The sequence below is a fragment of the Patella vulgata genome, chromosome 8 (assembly GCF_932274485.2).
Source record: "Patella vulgata chromosome 8, xgPatVulg1.2, whole genome shotgun sequence".
Taxonomy (NCBI): Eukaryota; Metazoa; Mollusca; class Gastropoda; family Patellidae; genus Patella; species Patella vulgata.
This window is the reverse complement of record NC_065886.2, coordinates 40,398,209-40,417,161: the sequence shown is the minus strand read 5'-3', so window position 1 is coordinate 40,417,161 and position 18,953 is coordinate 40,398,209. Positions and strand designations below refer to the sequence as shown.

General features: G+C 31.8%; 1 protein-coding gene, 1 long non-coding RNA gene and 1 pseudogene across 2 annotated transcripts; 1 reads left to right on the top strand and 2 right to left on the bottom strand.

The window, feature by feature from the left end:
* The window catches only part of LOC126830689 (tubulin alpha-2/alpha-4 chain-like), a 55,657-nt pseudogene that overhangs the window by 24,291 nt on the left and 12,413 nt on the right, over positions 1-18,953 (top strand).
* LOC126830692 (uncharacterized) lies at positions 1,296-6,923 on the bottom strand. Its single transcript, XR_007683923.2, has 2 exons — positions 6,063-6,923; positions 1,296-6,017 (listed from the first exon to the last, which is right to left on the bottom strand). It is a non-coding gene; the product is annotated as an uncharacterized LOC126830692 (long non-coding RNA).
* Positions 7,054-18,387, bottom strand: LOC126830686 (post-GPI attachment to proteins factor 2-like). Its single transcript, XM_050561099.2, has 5 exons — positions 18,124-18,387; positions 14,764-15,028; positions 14,158-14,264; positions 12,579-12,687; positions 7,054-11,661 (listed from the first exon to the last, which is right to left on the bottom strand). Exons 1-5 carry the CDS (start codon positions 18,292-18,294, stop codon positions 11,498-11,500), a joined length of 816 nt encoding a protein of 271 aa, XP_050417056.1. The 5' UTR covers positions 18,295-18,387; the 3' UTR covers positions 7,054-11,497.

Genomic DNA, 18,953 nt, shown 5'->3' with positions numbered 1-18,953 from the left:
AATAGTTAACTCCGGGTACCAATCGATAGTTATTCCCAAGCAAAAATAATTTATCATGATAGCTCTATGAAGAGTTCCATGGATTGTTTCGACATTTTACTGACGGTATTTTTAAAGGACAATATTGGTGCCAGTCATTATCACATATGTGATAGAGCTGGTTAAACACATTCCAAATATAATTTTAACACAGAGATCATTGCTACGATAGCTGAGTAATACAGGTTTCCTGAATCGGAAGTGACGAACGCCAAAGGAAAACACGAGCCATCCCTCTGTATAACTGACTGATGTGACGAGTGATAACAGATACACCGCCAAATTTCTGCTCACTAATAATTCCTTCCGGCCACTGAGAACAGTAGCTAGAAAGTAGTGCAATATAGCCTTACATTACAAAATCCAGATTTTGGACGAGGGGGCATATATGAACTCTCTGCTCTTCACTCGTCCCTGTTCAAATTCAGTTACGCCGTCGGGTATATGGAGGATTCAGAGTATTTATGAAAATTTTACGACCGCAAACATGTTTTTTTTCTTCTGTTGTTTCAGCCAGTGAATACAACAACTTGAGATCCCACCCAATTCCCACCTGAACTCCAATCGATTAGACTGTTTGCGTTGTCTTACCAGAGATTTCTCCTCCCGAAAAACTGATGAAACAGATAGTGTTAGAAAAGAAAATGTGGCGCATAAAGCAGAGTGATTACTCTGGGTTGGTGGAAGAAACTGTACCAGACGAATGCAGGCGGGTTATGAAATATGAACATGCCAACAGTGAGACTGATGTCCTCCGCCTCAATCCTAAAATAAATAACGTTGTCTATCTTATTCAAGGTATTGATGTAATGTAATTATACACAAAATGTCATCACCCTTCCTCAGAAACGGTGTCTTCGTATTCCGAAGCATCGACATATATCAAATTGCTCATCACCTAATGAACATCTAACTCAATTAGATACCGAATATTTGTGCCCTAAAAAGTGTGACAAACATACAGCCATACGAATGAACCCATTTTAATAGTCCAGGCTTTCTACGACATGTATACAAATTCGGAGGAATACAAAATAAGTTTTAGCTTCTATGGTTACCAAATATCTATGGAACCCAGCTGATCGACAAGACCATTCGTCCTGCACCACCTAACAAAGCTGGAAAATCTAAATTGAAACTGGGAACTTTTAGTTTACCCGTGGGTTAAGAGCCTTGTATCTGGGAAGTTGGGGAACTGGATAGAACCCTTGAATTAATCACTTAATTTGTACAGGAACCACATAAAATGAACAATGTTTTTCTATAAAAATTCCATATTTATTCACTTAATACATTAAATTATCAGTTCAGTTTCCACAAGACATACAATCAACAAATATGTATATAATATACTTTAACATTATTAAAGATGTATGTCTTTGACATTTTCAATCCAAATAAATTTATTGATTTGGATCTGAAGTAGTATCTAAGCTAATAATGAAACTAATGCATTCCCCGCCCGCAACCACCCTGTCTGATATGTCACTAGGCTTTACCACTGGTTCCAATTCCAATTGCATAATGCAATTTTCCTGGGGAAAACATCAGCAAATACAGTTTTGCATGCCATTATCATATGTTTTCTAATACATGGTTATGCCTTCTCTAGCTGTCAAAGAAATACATCTTTCATGAGTATTGTTTATTCATGAACAATCGGAAATTAATGCAAGAAAAGGAATAGTATTATTAATTTCATTTCATGAAAAAATTCTAGAGGTACAGACAAACTTAGCATTGATCCTCACAATCCATTCTACAGCAATTTATGATGGTCTAAACAGCAAACACTCTTTCCTAACTAATACAGTCTGGCTACAATTAAGGCATTCTCAAGAATCTATATTTAATTAAAATTTTTCTGAGGAATAAGTAAGGTTTTTTTTATCATGGCTAAATAAGCATTTTTCATAGGCAAAAGTACTGTTGCTACAAAATAAATAGGGCTTTTTACCCATCTTTTTTTCCTGAAACTATAAACATCGCCCAAACTCCCACGATACAGTAAACAGTGCTTTCTAACCTGGCGTCCACATAAGATACATGTAATGGTGCCGGCTTTGGGATATTTCGAGCACTGCTCAGAGTGCAATTATAGTGAAAGGCCTACCCGAAAATAAAAAGGTAGCCACACAAAGCATGGAAATACATCCACACAGCGGCCATGTCTCGACGGTAGCTTATCCGAAAGGAAAACATGGATGTTGGTTAAATTTGTCATGGATGCAATCAACAAATCTGATCTCTGCTGTGTTTGTCCTCTCATGCCCAGGCTGCTTCCCACCAAATTTGACACAAGTCCAATAAAGACTGTAGCCTCTATCATGTTCACACGCTTTTTGGAACAGGGTTCATCCTCTCATGACCACAATGCTTCACACCAAACATGAAAATAATCGTCAAAAACTGTAGCCTCGATCCCTTTATAATCCAATTGTTTACAGACGGACTGACTGTCAGTGTCACGACCAAATTAAGTGTGGTTAAAAACAAAGTCAAGGGTGTCACAAAACCATCTAACGTTTCGTAAGTGTAACACAACTACACAAATGAAATTTGAAAAAATAGTAAAGTCCTAATACCCATGACTTTGTTTTAACCACTCCTACTGGTGTCACTCTATCAAGTTTCTTATGAATTAAATCCCATCAAAGTTCACAAATCATGTTTTTCAAATGCTTTTGGATTTCCCTCTATTTTTTATTTGGATTCACAAACTATGTGTGGGCGTATACAAATTTGCTTAGGTGATGAAGGTAAATTTCTGTGAAATAATCTGTTCTATTTTGAGTTTCGGGCAGTTCAAGAGCTACATGACCCAGACATGGGGGTGTGCTACAGAAAACTGGAGTTTCGAGCAGTTCAAGACCTATATGACCTAGACGCACGCGGTGGTGTGCTACAGAAAACAGGAGTTTCGGCCAGTTCAAGAGCTACAAGACTTAGACGTGGTGGTGTGTTCCATCAAAGAGAAGTTTGGGCAGTTCAAAAGCAACATGACCTATGTGCAATGCTGTGCTACAGAAAACAGAAGATTTGAGCAGTGCAAGAGCTAAAGTGTTAATTAAATAACCCAATTCAGCATAGGTAATTATGATATAAAAAGTATACAAGTGCTCAGTGGAAGAAATCATATTAATAGCAATATATATATATATATATATATATGACAAAATATACAATATCTAACATTATTACATGTATATGGAGGTGGTAGATGTAACTATTACAATATATATATATAAACTAACTAAAAAATATACATATCTATATAATACTAAACTAAAACTCATAAGCAATAAATCATCAAAATACATTTCACAGCGAAGCGTACTGACTGTATACATGCAAAAGTTTAAATTGAAAGGTCCAGCCAAATGCATTTTACGACAATTTTATTCTTATGAAGTCAGATCTTCATTTAGTGCAGTCCATTGAAAGTATAAAAATGAAACAAATATAGATCTGTATTATAATCAGATTGTATAAAATCAAGCGAGGTGAAATATTCTCTAAAGACCTAAAAATGTCATTTTTTTTTTTTTCAATTATCAGAATATTATCAGTAAAATCAGAGAGAAAGAGAAATGGGGTTTAACGTCCACTCGACACAAACTTGGTCATTTCGAGACTAAGATCTGGTTCAATTTTATTTCAATAATTTGCTTGTGTGTAGGGGTCTTTAGCAGTGGGGGGAAACCGGAGGACCCAGAGAAAACCCACTAGGTTGGACAGGCGACCCTACTCCTTGTCACGTACAACCGGGGAGTTGAAGCCATGCCAGTTGACTCAATGGCAGACCTTATGATACAGCGCGCACATGCTAACCATTCGGCTATCCACCCCCATCCCCATCAGTAAAAACAACCCTAGATTCTTATAGATTGCTTTAAAGTTGCAATTTCATATTTTTAAGTTATATTTTTAAAATTTATTAAAATAAAGCCTTAAAATAGATGGTATCTATAAAGAGTTCTACCTTATTAAAGAATAATCCTATTAATCCTATAATTCACTATTGCCAGTTGAGAAATTGGCAAAAATATCATTTTCATCGACAAATTCAAACGTTTGAAATTAGCTACTCCATGGTGGAGAATAGAAAACAAGGGAGGTAATTGGGAGGTAATTGTGTTATTATTTCCGGTGTAAATGAGTTTTAAGTGTGAGAATGACACCTATGATTGTATAATCGTGAGTTTACAACATATTAAGCAAAAGACATAGAAATAATTATGTTTTGACTTTCTTAGAAAATATGAAATGTAACTTTAAGTGAAATCTGCCTGTTTTATGTAAGCAAAGGGAAAATGATACACATGTATGTCACTCAGCTCACTGTGTCATCAAATATAATATAACATCTTCACATATTTCACATCAATATCATTTAAACATTTTCAATTTTACTCTATATATATTTCTAAGAAAATTAGATTTATTATATAAAATATTAAAACAAACACTTACATACAGTGAATTTAATCTATCATTATTATATATGTTTCACAAGATTGAATACAGAACATTAATTTCCAAGAACAATGAATAAATGCATCAATCAAATTTTCACAAATAAAAGAATTCTAAAATTTCAATATAGTTATAAATGAGTTTTATTACAATGTATATTACTAATATGATTAAAGATGCATTATGTAAGATTTGAATAAAGAGCTGGCCAGTCTTGCTGTAATAGTTAAAATTATAGATAATGGAAAAGAAATCTATTCAAAATTTCAGTCAAAGTACTTTATTCTGAGCAAAGTTATGAGTGTTTTGATGTAAATGGTTTTGATTCTCAAGTATCATTGTCAAGTTAACAAATCATTAAATGACATCGATGATCTAATCCATTTGATATATCGGCAATCTGATGGACTATGGGTTTGTCTTGCGAATAAATGTCTAACCAATAATATACATGTTATTCAAAGCCAGAAAATAAAACTTGCAATGGGCAGATTAAGCTCTTGCATAATGCATCTTTAAGCACAAATCCTATCTGTCCCCAAAAAGAAACTAAGGGAAGATAATTCTAGTACGATGTATATTACTATAATATCAAATGTCACAACTGTTTAAAAAGGCTGGTATGGAAGGATATAATTGGCTATTATTAATAATAAACTATCAGTAATTGAGCTCTTTAATTTAAAAATATCAAGAAATCAGAAAAGACTTCATAAAGAGTTGATGTCAAATGCATTTCTGGATAAATAAGACTATATAACCATGACACAAAGGATGTGGACCAATGGCATTTTAGGATTAGCAATATTATCACCCAGTCCTTCTTGAGGTAATGGGTAGTCTACACTCTACAGACAGGCATTTAACATCAACTACTGCAGTACGTTAGCTAGTTTAGTATTAAACCATATTCATTTTTCAAAAATCAACAATTCTTTTTGTAGAACGACAAATTAATATCATCTTTCAAAGATTAAATAGCAAAAAAATAAAATACTGTATATTGATATCAATAATAATATATAGGCCACATAAAGGTTCATGCATTATATTAGCTCCTATCCATAACAGGCTGATCCATTAAAGGAGAACATTGCCAATGGTTAAAACAGAATATCAACCATTTTGCCAACGATCCCCTTTAATAAAATATTTCGTCTAAAGTGCAATCTTTAATAAAATATTTCGTCTAAAGTGCAATCTATTCTAGATGTTTAAAAATATATATATATATATTTCGTTTGTCTAATGTTTAATATTCACTGAGTATCCAATAGTCAGGAAACTCTAACCAGGGCATTTATAACAAATTTTTGACTAGTAACAAAACAATTTGACAAACAAATTGACTCTACACTAGACTACACTATTTTTGTTTTACAAACAATATTTTTATTCAGATAGCTGAATGAGATTGCCAAACAAGCCTGAGTAAAACCCCTCTCCCTACTAACAAAATCTGACAAAGCTCATTTCGGAATGGGTAAAAATCTGTAAAAACACTGTCTAGTCAATAAACTGCTCTTCAATTTGTACTTGACCAACACCTGTTATTTATGTTTTTTCTTACAATATTTATACAAATACATATGATATATACTATAATATAGGTCCTTGCTTAAATAATATCCATCCTCATACAAAGAACTAGGCTCAATGTATCAATGAGATCCAAAGTTTTGTGAGCATTTCTGTTTCAATCAATGAGTCTGAGAATGGATATCATCTCTATAAATACTGGCTAATATATTATACATGTATGTGAGTAGATTTTGATTTATAATATAATATTTCAATATGGACGTGGTCAAATTCTTGTCTCTTAATAATTCAAGTACTGGAGCTAGTCTGAATGAAACCGGCGCCAAGTTCTTGCTTCCGATTCCAACTGTCAAGGGTTCTTTTACATCCACACCAATGTGTACACAGGACCTTTGAATGACTAGACGTTATTCCTTGCCAGGCCCTCCATCCTGCACCACTGACAAGAGGAAACCATGCAAAAAAATCAAGAGGAACTTTTTTGGGCATCAAAGCCAGGACCTTCTGTTTAGCGATCCAGCACCTTACTACCTGAGCTGACACAGCTACTAGCTGGCTCATTTTCAGTATACACATATTATATACTTGACTTATGGTAGAATTCTGAGGATCCGTGTATATGCTCATCTAAAAATACTCAAGTCACTCAACCATGTTTCATGCATGAAGATAAACATCTGACATCACTTCTAATTAACAATTCTTTTATAATTTTGTATTTCATCTAATCTACCACCAATGAAATATCAATTTAAGATATTTGAATTCTGACCACATCAAAATTTACCACAATAATTTCTGAAAGTCTAGGCACTTTACAATTCAGTTAACAATATATAAAACATCTAAAACATAATTGAGCTAAGTCAATATTACACATTACATATATAATATATAAACTCTAAAGTCTGTATTAGATATTATATATAATGTCTGTATTACATATTATATAAAAACTCTAAAGTCTATATATTATATAAAAACTCTAAAGTCGTCTGTATTACATATAATATACAAACACTAATGTCTGTATTACATATTATATATATAAATTTCTAAAGTCTATATTACATATATTATATAAACAAAAATCCTATTTAGGGACTACCTATGCCCTAATTCTACGAAATTCTGGGTCCTTATTCATGGAAGCTTAAACCAGGATACAACCTTCTCATTGGTGGATTGTTAAAAACTGGTACAAATTTAAGATGTAAACCATTGGAAATGTATATAGTATTTTTTATAAGTGAACGATATATGACAGAAGTATGTTAATTGTTAACAATATATGACAATTATATCTACAGTATATAAACATAGTATGTTAACTACATACTTACAGTTCTACTCAGGCTTTTTAATTAAACGTTCAAAATTTTGCCAGTCAATTAATTTTGTTCACTTAAGACATTTCTTCCAACAAATCTGAAAATTATCAATAATCTCACAATTTTTGTGTATATTTTGAAGTGTTTTGACCCAAATGAACTGTATTCATTTTCTTTTCTTATTAAATTCTTTGAAATTCTATTATCAATATTATTAATAATGAACTATGTACAAAACAAATATCAAGTCTATGGTGGTCAATTGTTTATGTATTTATTTAAATGCCTGTCTTGCATAACTGTCTACTAAATTCTATTACACAAATTTAAAATAATCGATTCCTATCTAAGGTTTATAAAGTAAAATTTGTAATAAATTCTTTTTAATAAATTCATTTTAAATAAATTCTGTTTAATAAATTCTTTTTAATAAATTCTGTAAATCCTGCAAAATCTCAAAACAATCGTTATGTATCTTTATTTCAGACAAGCTTTGAGTTCAGTAGAAGCAAAAGTAACATAACAATAGTTTAGTGAACTACTCTATAATCACACGCCATGCCTCGCTGAATCCCAGCATGCAAGGAAAGCAGAATATCAAACACCCTGCTGAAAGTGAAGCTAGTCAAGATAAAAGTAAATTTAAAGCCACATATTGTCATTTTGTCTTCACGTCTTAATCCATACTAAAATTTGATTACAAAAAGGTCCATCAAAAGATTTTATCTGACACTCATAGGTGGTGCTGGCTTGTTTGCATACCGTCTGTAGCTATACATACTTGTCAATTCATCGTATCTTTATAAATACTGAACTGACTTGAACCACCCTTTTAGACATTCAACCTTAACAATATTTCAGTTAAAAAAAACATATGCTTATGGAAAAACAGCTACTTATCTATTTCGGTGAGGTTTCGAAGGGTATTCTCTCAACATTAACATTAGCTTGATAACGTTGAGAGAATAATCTTTGACACATCGCCCAAATAAATAACTGTTTTCCATAGGTATGTGTTTTTGAGTATTGCTCTATCCAGTTAATAAATGCCTTTAATAGAATTCACTGAAATGGCAGTCTGCGGCTTTCAATTTAAACAGTTTTATCTTAATGCCCATGTAATAGGATTGTTACTAATCTCATTGTGGCAATAGTCCTTATTGAAAAACTTTACGAACAATTACTGTGCAAAAACTGAGGTATGGGGTTTATTTTTTTTTAGCAAGATGATTTCCCTGACTAATGCAACAGATATTTCATTTTAAAAAAACTACCACAAGGGCTGAGTGATAAACTGGATTATGTTGGTGGAGGTAGTCTAAAGAAATACTTGTAATATTTTGGGTGCAATTCTGGCCAAATGAAAAAAAAAATCCTTAATTATTTCTCAAGAGTTAATAGAATACATATATTGTTAGCTGGGACTGGGGCTGACTGTGTAAATGGAACATTAGGGTCCCAAGAAAATCTGGTCAAATTCAAAGAAAAACTGTCTTGACTGGCATATATGGCTGAGTTTGAAACCATGGGCTGAAGTTACAAAAAGTGGTTGGGGTAATCATTCCCTACCCTCTGGTATTCAAATATGGAAAAGCCCTAATTATCCTCCCATTAAATTATGCTGGTTATTTTATCATATACAATAATTTGTCAGGAACACTTTCAACTTGAACTCCATAAACATTTATCTCTTCCCTCATTAAATCAAATTCTCATGACAGGATTCATTGAGGAACCTCACAAGACAATAGTTTAAATAAATTAAAGCAAGTCTAATGAAATCTCAAAATAAAATCAAAAATTTTCAGTAAATAAAAAAGTCTTATATATTCATTACATTGCACATATATATGATATTGATCCAGTAAATAATGTTTTTATAGCCCTGTTCAAAAATATGATTTATCACCTTTATAAACTTATCACAACAAGTCCAAGAATCTTCTTCATAACCAAGTCGATGAAGAAAAGTTCAATATTAAACCCCATTTGTTTTTAATTTCTTTTCTGTAATAAAAATAAGGGTCGAAAAGTGTTCTTCAGATAATAATCTACATGTAGAATACTAAATAGATAAAAAGGTTAGGTTGATGCTATCAATGAGTTATCTTTCCGATCTCATGAGACAATTAAAAAATAAAAAAAAGCCTCATGAAATCAATAGAAAGTGACAGCAAATTCAGCTTGCCATACCTTACAATTGAATCTATCATTTTTATTCTTTATTGAAATAATATGCTTTTTATTAAGACTACTGTTGTTTTATAATGTGTATGATATGGAAGTCTCTATTTGCCATTTATTCTGGTACTATCTTCAGAAAACTTGGACACTGATCTGAATTAAGAGAGTAATTATATTTGAACAGGGCTAATGATTTTGAATTTATATACAGTGATGAACATGAGAAGATATGATAATTGATCAGTTTTCTTAAAATCTGAAAAATCTTAGACAATTTAGGAACTACCGGATATATAATCTCTTATACTAATTAATAACTTATTGCACCAGAACAATTTCAATTTTCTCATCATTTAAAGAAAATCAGATCTCTAGATTCACTTTGCACCAAATATTGGTAATATATTTTTCATGTATGTATTAATGATTTGATCACTTGTCAATAGACTCGTCTCCACATTATTTCACCAAATATTTGTACTAAATTGATAAAATGTTAAAGAGAATTCTCATATAAAAAAATATACGGGCATACTTCTATTCAATCCATAAAAACGAAAACAAAATGAAGTAGATAACGGGTAGCCTCCATAGTGCATAAAATTTAGTTGCAGTCACGATAAAAAGTAACCTCAAAAGACATTTTTTGTCACATTTCTTTAGTAATTTAGTATAAACGCAAGATTTTGCTGTTTCTCTATTAAGTTATGTGCTACCTACATATGATTCCCACAGTTAGTACTTAATAAACACAAATGTATAATATGGAACACAATTACTATTTTAATTAAAGTAACTCTCAATGAAACATTGCTTTAATTAAAATAGTAATTGTGTAGCATATTATGTTTTTGTGTTTATTACATGTAAGTAGTTTAAAAGTAAGTTATATTAATCAGAAAATAAGTCTCTGGTGCAAGTAAACTCACAGATATCTTAGTACTATACCTCTTCAATTTGGGTCCAAAATAAAATGGTTGATTTAATAATGTTGATTTGTTTTGTGGAATGACAATCAGTGTTTGTTGGTAATTTTACTTCTATAGATAGAACCAGCTTTGAGATATATATAACCGATTTTGTGTTCTACATAATGACAAAAATTAAACTTTAAAGGCAAAGACCAACAATTTTCAATAAGGTTTACATAAATTTTAAATTTATAGTCAGAAATAAACCCCTGTATAACACAAGCAAAAAAATTTTGTAAGCGAGAAATTAATTTTTATTAAAACCGTTGGTCTCTATAGTAAGCTTACAAGTTTGGGATGTATTAATCACTCTATTTTGTTCATGGCTCATCGTTCGCTTGGACGAACTCCAGATCAAGGGGGCTGTTTATTAGGATTACATAAACAAGGAAATTATTTTTTTTTAATGCAGAGTACACAAAGCCGTCGCGTAAATTCACTCATATTGAACAGTACGCTGTGGGCCAATTCATGCCACATGGCTAAATGTTTACATCACGTGAATATATATTTAAAATTTATGGAAACTTTGTTGAAAATCGTTGTCTTCCCCTTTAAGTTACTAAAGAAACTGACTTCCGTTAACAAACTAATGGTACGATACGAACTACAATGAATCAATTGTATAAAGCCTAATCTTGAAGTGACATTTGGCGATTGAGAAACACATTAACAGAACAAAATTTTGATGACTTTGATAAAGATAAGAGGATACTTGTCGAAACATCTTGCTTTTAGAATCAAACCAGTGATTGTTTTCTGTTAATACATAGAGCCCTGCCCTATCAATAATATAAATATATAAGATCAACCCAATTCAATACTTATCACGATCCAATCAAAGAGGTTTAATTCTTTAATGTTTCCGATCTGATTCAATCCTCATCTTATCTTTGATCTATTGTACAACAATATCGGAAAACACCAGTGTTCCATGACTTCATATCAATGATATTATTCTTTTTTCTTGTTGTTATTGGATACGGTGCCATTAGAATGAACAGGTTCCAAGCTTCCCATAGCCAATGTTAAATGTTTAAAATCTAGATAGGCAGTAAAATGATATGCCATGTTTGTATAACCGATTATATATTCACATACAGAGAAACCACTAAATGCTGAAATATATAACAATTAAAACATGTAAGTAATAAAGTATATTGTAAAAATATACAAACTTTGATTATAGAGATTAATGAACATAAAATGAATGTGGTGGGAGCAGTCATTGTTTTTTTAAGGGGGTGAGTGCCCTTAAAATTGAAAACCGCTCTCCTTTACAAAGTCATTGGGGGTTTATTATCATTTATAAAACCAGGAATGACCCCATTACACGCAGTTATTGATCTTCAGAACCATTTCCCATACACACAACTAATCACTCTCCTTAATATCAGATTACTCTCCTTAATTTCTAAATTACTCTTCTTATCGAAACTGGGAGAACTTTTTTAGGGGGGCGATTTTTACAAAATGTTGATTGAGGGAACCTTTTTTTGATCCCTCCTCTGAAATACAAACAACAACTGTGGGAGTGGTCACCATTTAAAAAATGACCAGTAACAAATACAGTAAGTAGCATAATTTTTCTGTACGTTTTGTGTTTGGTTTATTTTTTGGAGGGTGGGGGGGGGGGAGAAACACAAACACACAGCACATGTGCTCCCAAGTCCTCTACCCCCTTCAATAATACCTCAATTAAAGACTAGATTTTCTTATTGTCTTTTGTCTTGTTTTAACAAGTGAGATCGGATAGAGATAGGTCAATTTCTTGAGAACTTTTCCTTATACACTTCATCAAATAACGTTATCTATATAATATATCATTTTCTGGGTTTTATTATGGTAAACATTAAAAAACATACAAGTATTGTTTTGCCTCTAGCTATGTGTACAGCCATGTTGTTGGTATCAATACAATATAACCACAATCATTTAAAGTGAGTTACAAGAATCTCCATTGATTATATTAATATTGTATACATGATGTTCTACAGACTAATCAAAACCGTTGTCCATTGATTATTTTACCTACCTAATGGTCGACAGTAAAATCGGTGGAGAACAAAGAAATAAAGAAGGCCCATGGTGGCCCAGAAATTAGCTAAAAACATTATTGTCTTCCATTTAAATGACTGTTTTTCCTGGAAATAAAAAAAAGATAATTTTTGATGCTACAATAATTCTTGACAAAACATTTCAACCTTCCCATTCTTGATCATTTCCTTTTATTTATAATTAATTTACATAGGACACAATTCTATGGGATACAATTGCTGTTTATTACTACCGCAAATTTTTGATTAGGATTGATCTAGTGTTTATCAAGCAAAAATTTCTTGTTCAAGACTATAAATTAATTGAAATTTTACGTCCTACTTTTCTGCATTAAAGGACAATATTGGTGTCAGTCATTATAAAATATCTGATAGAACTGGTTAAATACATCCCAAATATAATTTTAACACAGAGATCATTGCTACGGGAGATGTGTAAACAAGCACGGGAAGGGACGCCAAACATGACAAACACGAGTTACCCTTCTATATAACTGACTGAAGTAATGAGCGATAACAGACAAACGATCGAATTTCATTTCACTGATAATTTAGTTGGAGATGAAAAGTTATTATATGAGACGGTGAGAGGATATCTGACAATTCAAAAATAGAATTGGCTGTCAGTAGATAAAAGATAACGAACAAATTAGAAAAAGTCTGTGCATTACCATGTTTTTATTAAGAACAGAATGAATAAAAACGGGGGAATGCACGTGATTTTTCTATTTTTCTCGTTTTCCCTTATCAAGTGACAGCCAATTCTATATTTTTTGAATTGTCAGATACCCTCTCACCGTCCCATATAATAACTTTTCAAATTCAACGTTATAAATTTGTCGTTTCAGCTTGTAAGTTATTGTTATTTATTGAAACGTTATAAATTTGTCGTTATTGTTATTTATTGACACGTACCCGCAATCCGGGTTGATTGAATGGTTTAACCAATGTGTGTTAGGTCATAAGGTCTGTCATTGAGTCAAATGATGTGGTTTCAATTCCCTACTTGTACATGTACGTACTTGTTCTTTTTAATTACAATTTCATATTTTTTGTTTTACATATTTCCATGTGTAATTTCTGTTAATTTAGAAAAGGACTTTGATTCAGAAGTATTTGTATGGGTTTGTTGTATATGTTAAGTCCCTTCATAGTGTCCTCCTGGCAAAAAAAACCTTGATAATCATGTGTTAAAAGCTCCTATGGGGGCATAAGGAAAAGGGAATGTGGGTGGAGGGGGGCATTTTATACAACATGGGAAAATAGTTGAATGCTTCAGGGAAGTTTCAATTCAACATCCTACTGTTCTGCACCGATTGGTCTAATATGAGGACGGACATATGCCATACAGTAAGCTATGAGGGAAATTTGGCCCAGACAACGTTGCTATGGCTTATTCTTATTTCGAATTCTAACTATCAAGGGTTCTTTTACGTGCATGTCAATGTGTACACTGGGCCTCTGTTTTTTCCCCATCCAAACAGCTAGACACTATCCTTGTCAGGCTTTCTATCCTGCAACACTGACAAGGGGGAACCACACTGTACATATACTTACATCTGGTGTTAATGTTGATGTTCTTGTCCATCTAAATAATATTGTATTAATTAACATATAACATAGAGATAACACCATAAAAACTATAAATATCTTCTCATGTACAGCTGAAATATACAATAAAATTAAATTATCTATGAGACAGGTGTGCAAACAATACAGTAAATATTTTATATATATAAAAAAAAACAAATATCAATTTATATTAACAACAAATGTTGCAACAAATAAATAAAATTGAACTGTCAATAAACATTAGTTGGTGCATATTGTATGTGTAGTCCCTGTGATGTATCGTGCCAATCAAACGGATTCAAGTTGTAATCAAACAATTGAAAAGTGTTTTAGCGCGACTGACAATGGCAATATATCGAACAATTTTAATCAGATTGGTGTGAAATTGTTGTAAAGTGTATATACATGTACATGCAGAAAATACTAGCTATAAGCATATATAATTTTGTTTGGTCACTTTATGTGCTCTTTAACTCTTTGATAATTTGTACATTCTATACAGTCATACACAATCTATACCTATATTGCCTCAATGATAGCATAGATCATTTTCAAAATTTAACAAGGAATAAAATGAATCTATGTACTTACGATAATTTTCTTTGTTTGAGATGTAAGTAACTCCGACCAGACTAGAATTCTCGATAGTATTAAACCAGAAGTTGACGTGAAGTAAGACATTAAACAATGTGAGATATTTTGTAGAGATTAAGTGTTGGAGGTTCTTGTAGTAGTTAAAATATACCACAGCTATAGCGAATCTAGGTGCCGAGTGTAAAGCTATACAAATACGCCATAAATATGTCTGTGGTCTGATCCCTGTTACTGCACTGATTGATGGCACAAAGTTTGTGACCTAAAATAAAAATGAATTCCGGAATAAAATTTCTATTGGAACAGCTGATTCTGTAAAAGTCAATATTTTTTTTAGAATATATGTCAATATCGGTCCAATTACAAAGCTAAATCTACATATAAGAGAGAAACTTTGTAAGCTCGCTGTACAGGAAACCAAACAGTTGAATTAATGAATTTTAAACAGCTTCTTGATAACCATCATTTTTCGAACAAGGTGCTATTTATTTTGTATTTGTTACTTAACCCTTTAACTGTCAAAATTGTTTTGGAGTTTCGACTAGGAAAAGCATATAGTTAAAGCGGAAATTGCAAATTTTCTAAGAAAGTCAAAACGTAATTATTTCTATGTCTTTTGCTCAATAGGTTGTCAACTCACAATTATACGATCATAGGTGTCATTCTCACACTTAAAACTCATTTACACAGGAAATAATAACACAATTGCCTCCCTTGTTTTCTATTCTCCACCATGGAGTAGCTTTTGTCAAACGTTTGAAAATGAAGAGGAAAATGATATTTTTGCCAATTTCTTAGCTGGCAATAGTGAATTATAGGATTAATAGGATTATTCTTTAACAAGGTAGGACTGTTTATGGATACCATCTATTTTCAGGCTTTATTTTAATAAATTTTAAAAATATAACTTAAAAATTTGTAATTTCCGCTTTAAGTCAAGAATATATCCTGTAACTCTTTAAATTTAACAATAAATCATACGAATATGTACATATTTTTGGAAAGATTTTGAATTCCTGTATTCAGTGGTATAAAATATTTAACATTAACAGGTTCTAATGGAGACAAAAGCATCAGTTTTCCTCACTGTATTTTGAAAATGTTTTTAGTGTTATATTCTTTTTAATCATTTTAAACATAATTCTCAATGTTTTTTAATAGTTTTGGCAAAATTATCAAATAAAAATGTAGAAATGCATGTTTAGGTATTCTTTACAACCGACTTAAATTTCACTTTTCCCTTCCAACCTCGCATGTGTTTCTTCTGGAATCGCTCGTTAAACTGATAATTCCATGAATGAATGAATGAATGAATGAATGTATGAAAAGAGATTCAAACTAGAGATCAATACTTTATACTAAATTATGTTGACCTTAAAAAAAGACAAAAAAGACACATAAAACAAAACAAAAACATCAATATCAACAATTTTTTTCAAATAGACCTAAAGAGAAAGAAAGATCAGCAAATATTTAATGAATTAAAATAAGTATGTGAGTAAAGACATGTACTTAAATGTTACATGTACCCCAGTATATAAATAGATGCTTCTCCTCATATTATTATCAATTCATATCTACATTTTCTTCATTTACACAGTACTTAAAAATAAAAGTGCAGAATAATACAATAGATGAAAAATAAACGAAGGACCATCATCAGGTTGTACATGTATTTTGCCTTCTTTTCGACATTCTGCAGTTTCACTTTTCAGTGGATTAATGACACCATGATCTACCCTAAGAGTGAAGATCTCTTTATTATTCTTATCGGTATTTATTCATTACATGACATTTCAGTCCTGCAACATTTGGGATGTACAATCTTTTGGACTCAAAAAGATATGACCTTGACTCAGGCAGGTGACATTTTGGACTCAGGCAGGTGACATTTTGGACTCAGGCAGTGATGTTTCGGACGGAAGGATATTTTGAAAGACAAGGTTTAACACAACCGTCAAATCAATTTATAATAAGCCAAAAATGATTTTATAAAAACAATATGCAGGTAAAATGCACCGTTTGGCATCAAGTACAGCACATGGAGTCGCGGATCACCCACTGTATCGACATCTAAAGGAAGTACAATATTTCCAGTGTAGAATGTTTACAAAAAGATTTTTTTTTTTTATTGCTTTATATCTGTACGAAAGAAAATATTAACATAAAACATGTGGTTATCAAAAGGCTCTACCAAATGATATAACAATAGTTGCACTTACGTACGGTTCTTTGATAATCATTGTTTCTCGTAAAAGTAATGTATTTTAACATGCTGTCAAATTTATTTGAAAATGACCCATACAAAAACAAAAGCAAATATTTACATGACATGCACTGTTTTTATAAGTCCCTAGAAATTTTTAACAATAATCCGTAAGCAGCGCGTTGACATGCATGTTGTGTAAATATTTACTTTTGTTTTTGTGTAGGTCATTTTGAAATAAATTCAACAGCATATTATTCTTTATTAAAAAATATATTACTTTTTTTTATGGGAAACGATGATAAAGAAACGTAAGTGTAAGTGCAACTAATATTTTATCGTTTGGTGGAGCCTTTTAATAATAACCACATGTTTTACGTTAATATTTTCTTCTGTGTTTTGAATTGGCCTATTTCTAATAAATTTACCAACTACTTTTTTATATACATATTATAGATAAAAAGAAATAAAACATTCTTTTCATAAACATTCAACATTTGAAATTTTGCTGTTCCTTAAGAGGTCTACACAGTGTGTGATCCACGACTCCACATGCTGCACTTGATGGCCAGCGGTAAATTTTAGCCGCATGTTATTTTTATAAAATCCTTTTTGACTTATTATAAATTGATTTGACAGTTGTATTCAACCTTTCATTTTAACATATTCCTGAGTCCGAAACGTCACCTTCCCGAATCCGAGATGTCACCTGTCCGAGTCCGAAACGTCGAGGCCATATTTTTGGGAGTCCGAAATGCTGTAAGTTCAAAATGAAATGTGACCAAAATGACATGAAATTGACATACTGAGTCGAAATGGTTGTTTAAATTGTGTTGATGAATCTGACTGAAAGATTGCGGGACCGAAATGTCGTAGCATAGATTAAATATACATTATTGACAACAATGGCTAAACTATAAGCCTATTATTAACAGTATAGGCTACTAGGTCTACATGTACGTGTTAATCTATAAGTACATGTATAATAAATTATAGTAATAGGCCTATCAATCAACAGCTGAGGCGGGTGCTAGCCAGCATTCGATAATCATCTAAAATCTAAAGTTAAAGTGGTGTCCGAAACTTTAACCAGACATTGACAAAAATGCTATTGTGATATAAAATTGAAGAAAAAGATGAAATTTACTTACATTACATTGAGTGTCATTAACGTCTTCATATTGAAATATTACGGCAGTTACAAAACATAGGAACAGAGCTGCACCCGGCAGTGAAACGGTGATGATTGCGTAGGTTAGAATAGGTACACGTAATAAGACATTAGAAATATTTTCCGTTCTACCTTTACTTGCAGTACTCATGGTTAATTAATATAAAGATAACAACTGACGGTGACTGATTTATCTCCGCTTTCTTCCTGAGTTCATTAGCAGAATGTCAGCCACACCTTCTGTTTTTAGTTTATTAACAACATTGATATGCCTTACTAGATTCCCATTCCGCTACCAGGCTCGGTAATCCATGCCTTGAATAACCAGTCGTCAAAAGGAAACAATAAACTCTACCTAGACCTAATCCATAATTTCATAAAATAACTTCTCGTATAAAGAAATAGTTGATGCTATTGTCGATATAATTTTTTATTTAAAACAATTCTGTTTATAAAAAATATGATGTTAAACGATACTTTGTTGTGTTAAACAAATCTCGAATTGGGTGTTAGTGACTCGAGCAAGTGCCCGATTTGATTTCGTTAATTCTCAAATCATGTTCGGTCGGTCACAGGGAGTTTTAAAATAGTCTCGTTTGTCTAACAGTAAATGCAATAGAAATGTCCGACTTGTTGAAAGAGACTACTTAAAGGTATTTATAAAAACGAAACGAAATTACAATAAACAATATAAAATACACTGTACTAGGTCAAACGACAAGTAACTTTTGAATGTAAAACATTTTTAATAATCTTTTACAGGTTTAGGAGAATAAATTTCGAAAATTTATGTAATAGTTGACATGTAAA

Excerpts from the sequence above, each read along its gene's own strand:
- LOC126830686 (XM_050561099.2), bottom strand. The coding sequence starts at position 18,294 with ATGAGTACTGCAAGTAAAGGTAGAACGGAAAATATTTCTAATGTCTTA. Across the intron at positions 15,029-18,123 it reads TTAATGACACTCAATGTAAT|GTCACAAACTTTGTGCCATC; the intron begins GTAAGTAAATTT and ends TTTTTATTTTAG. Across the intron at positions 11,662-12,578 it reads ATTTTACTGTCGACCATTAG|CATTTAGTGGTTTCTCTGTA; the intron begins GTAGGTAAAATA and ends TATATATTTCAG.